At 42.5% G+C, this 2,500-nt stretch overlaps 1 protein-coding gene across 1 annotated transcript in view; it reads left to right on the top strand.

The window, feature by feature from the left end:
• Nucleotides 1-2,500, top strand: part of ank3b (ankyrin 3b) — a 132,431-nt gene that overhangs the window by 59,723 nt on the left and 70,208 nt on the right. Inside the window, 1 exon segment of the mRNA XM_042083966.1 lies at nt 189-287. Within this exon segment, the coding sequence (XP_041939900.1) occupies nt 189-287 (99 nt within the window).

The following is a 2,500-nucleotide window of genomic DNA, read 5'->3' as shown; positions in this document are numbered from 1 at the left end:
GAGAAACAGTCACTCACACATCAACTCTCCGGAAGTTTCTAACTGCTCTTGTGTGTGTGTGTGTGTGTGTGTGTGTGTGTGTGTGTGTGTTTGTGTGTGTCTGTGTGTGTGTCTGTGTATGTGTGTGTGTGTGTGTGTGTGTGTGTGTGTGTGTGTGTGTGTGTGTGTGTGTGTGTGTGCGTATCCAGAGAGGAGAGACCGCGCTGCACATGGCTGCCCGAGCAGGTCAGGCGGACGTGGTGAGGTTCCTGGTGAAGAACGGTGCGTCCGTGGAGGCCAAGGCGAAGGTACGTCCACCGCACCGTCCGCTCACACACACCGACCACTCACACACACCGACCGCTCACACACACCGACCGCTCACACACACCGTCCGCTCACACACACACCGACCGCTCTCACACACACCGTCCGCTCACACACACCGACCGCTCACACACACCGTCCGCTCACACACACACACCGACCGCTCACACACACCGACCGCTCACACACACACACCGCTCACACACACACACCGAGCTCACAGCAGCATCACGAGCAGGGGATACAGCAGTGTGCCGCCTGACGATCGAGTTCAATTCTGGAACACGCAGTTGCGAGTCTGTGTTGCCTTCGATAAAAGCGCCTGCTAAATACATGTAAACTTTAACTTTAACTTTAACTTTAACTTTAACTTTAACTTTAACCTCACTGTCCCATGGCCACCATAATATTCACAGAAACAAGCATGGGACACGGTGTAGAACAATGTTGCTGACCAGTTGAATTTGACCATACGGCCAATGAATAAAGGTCACCACACCAGTGGGTTTACAGTAAAAAGGTTCATACCAAACAAACACTGGGCTTAAGGTAGAGCAGTCTTAAGCTAACCAGTCACATTAGACCAGTGGTTCTCAAACTGGGGTCGGGACCCCCAGGGGATTCCCCAAAAATATTGGAGGGGTCGGGAAATGATTTGCATGGATTAAAGACATTTTTCTAAAGGTTTTTAGTCAAAGGCTGCCATTGACATAATGCCTTTGATGTTGACATCAAGCCTACCTACAGTATGAGAGAAGACATTTTCTGCCTCTCACATTTCGAAACCAAATTCCGCCGATTAGAGAGAAGGGGGTCGCAAGACTTGGCCCATGTTTTTTGGGGGGTCGCCAGACAAAAAGTTTAAGAATACACAGGGGTAATTCAATGTGCTTTAAATAACAAAGCAAAGAATAATAGTAAATAATAATAAGAATAATTAAGACATAAAAAACAGGAAGACACCAGAGACACTAGACACTAGAGAGTTGACTGTTGGATCAGTGAAAACAACAGCTCTTGGAGCAAAACTAAAACAGGTCCAATGAGTAATTGGGACTCTATTTGAAGTATAAACAAATTCACTCTATAATACAACACAAGGATATTATGTTTCTAAATGTGGAAGAGAAGAATACTAGAGCTGACATACCTGGCCATTCAAAAGTTTTCAGTTAGAAATGTCCATTCCACTCCATGATGGACAGAATACCAGCTTATTTTTTAATCAGGGCAGCAGTTTTCAGATTACATTATGTGCTTACATAATTGCAAAAGGGTTCTCCAATGTTTTCTCAGTTAGCCTTAAAATGATATCAGATTAATAAACAAAATGTGCCTTTGGAACATTGGATGCATGGTTGCTTATAATGGGCAATGTAGATATTGCATTAAAGATCAGCCATTTCTTACAACAGTCATTTACAACATTAATGATAAAAAAAAAGGACATTTCCAAGTGACTCATTGATCATTTTCCATTGAATATAAGGTAAGGAATCAATAGAAAGATGAAAGTTAAACACGTTTTTTGTACAATTTGTGTGTTTCATTCATGGAAGACAGAGCAGTAGCGCCACAGCATCAGAAATCCAATGCCAGCACTGTAGTTGCTAAACCCAGTGGTATGGCTGAAGCTGTTAGCCTCAACTCAAGTGGCCAAAATCTACTCACTGGGAGATGAATTTGTAGTAACACTTGTCTGCAATTACAGCTGGTTGAGTTACAGTGTCCCAGTCAATTAGTGGAACTGTAAGATGACTTGGCTGTGTGAGGTCACTATAAGCACCACTGAAAAACATCTCAGACGATAGTAACTAGCAAACTGATAAACAATGGTGTTAGAAAAGTTACAGTTAGGTACCACATACTTCACCTCACATACAGCATAACAAGTGAAGAACTGCACACAGCATGCGACTACTTCACTTACTCCATGCAGTTGCCTTCTGTGTTACACAATAAGCACATAGAGCGGTGAAGTACAGTAGCTATTGTCTACAGCATTGTTGAAATGAAGATTTAAATGGTAACAATAGACATTTTGATTACATTTTTAACAATAGACATTTTGATGACATTTTTAACAATAGACATTTTGATTACATTTTTTTTTTATTGCTATTCATTGTTAAGTGGAGCATGAAAAGAATGTCATTGTTGTCATGGCGATTGTCATCCATGTGGTCTGGGTTCG

The sequence above is a fragment of the Alosa sapidissima genome, chromosome 24 (genome assembly GCF_018492685.1).
Source record: "Alosa sapidissima isolate fAloSap1 chromosome 24, fAloSap1.pri, whole genome shotgun sequence".
Taxonomy (NCBI): domain Eukaryota; kingdom Metazoa; phylum Chordata; class Actinopteri; order Clupeiformes; family Clupeidae; genus Alosa; species Alosa sapidissima.
This window is presented reverse-complemented; position numbering and strand designations above follow the sequence as displayed.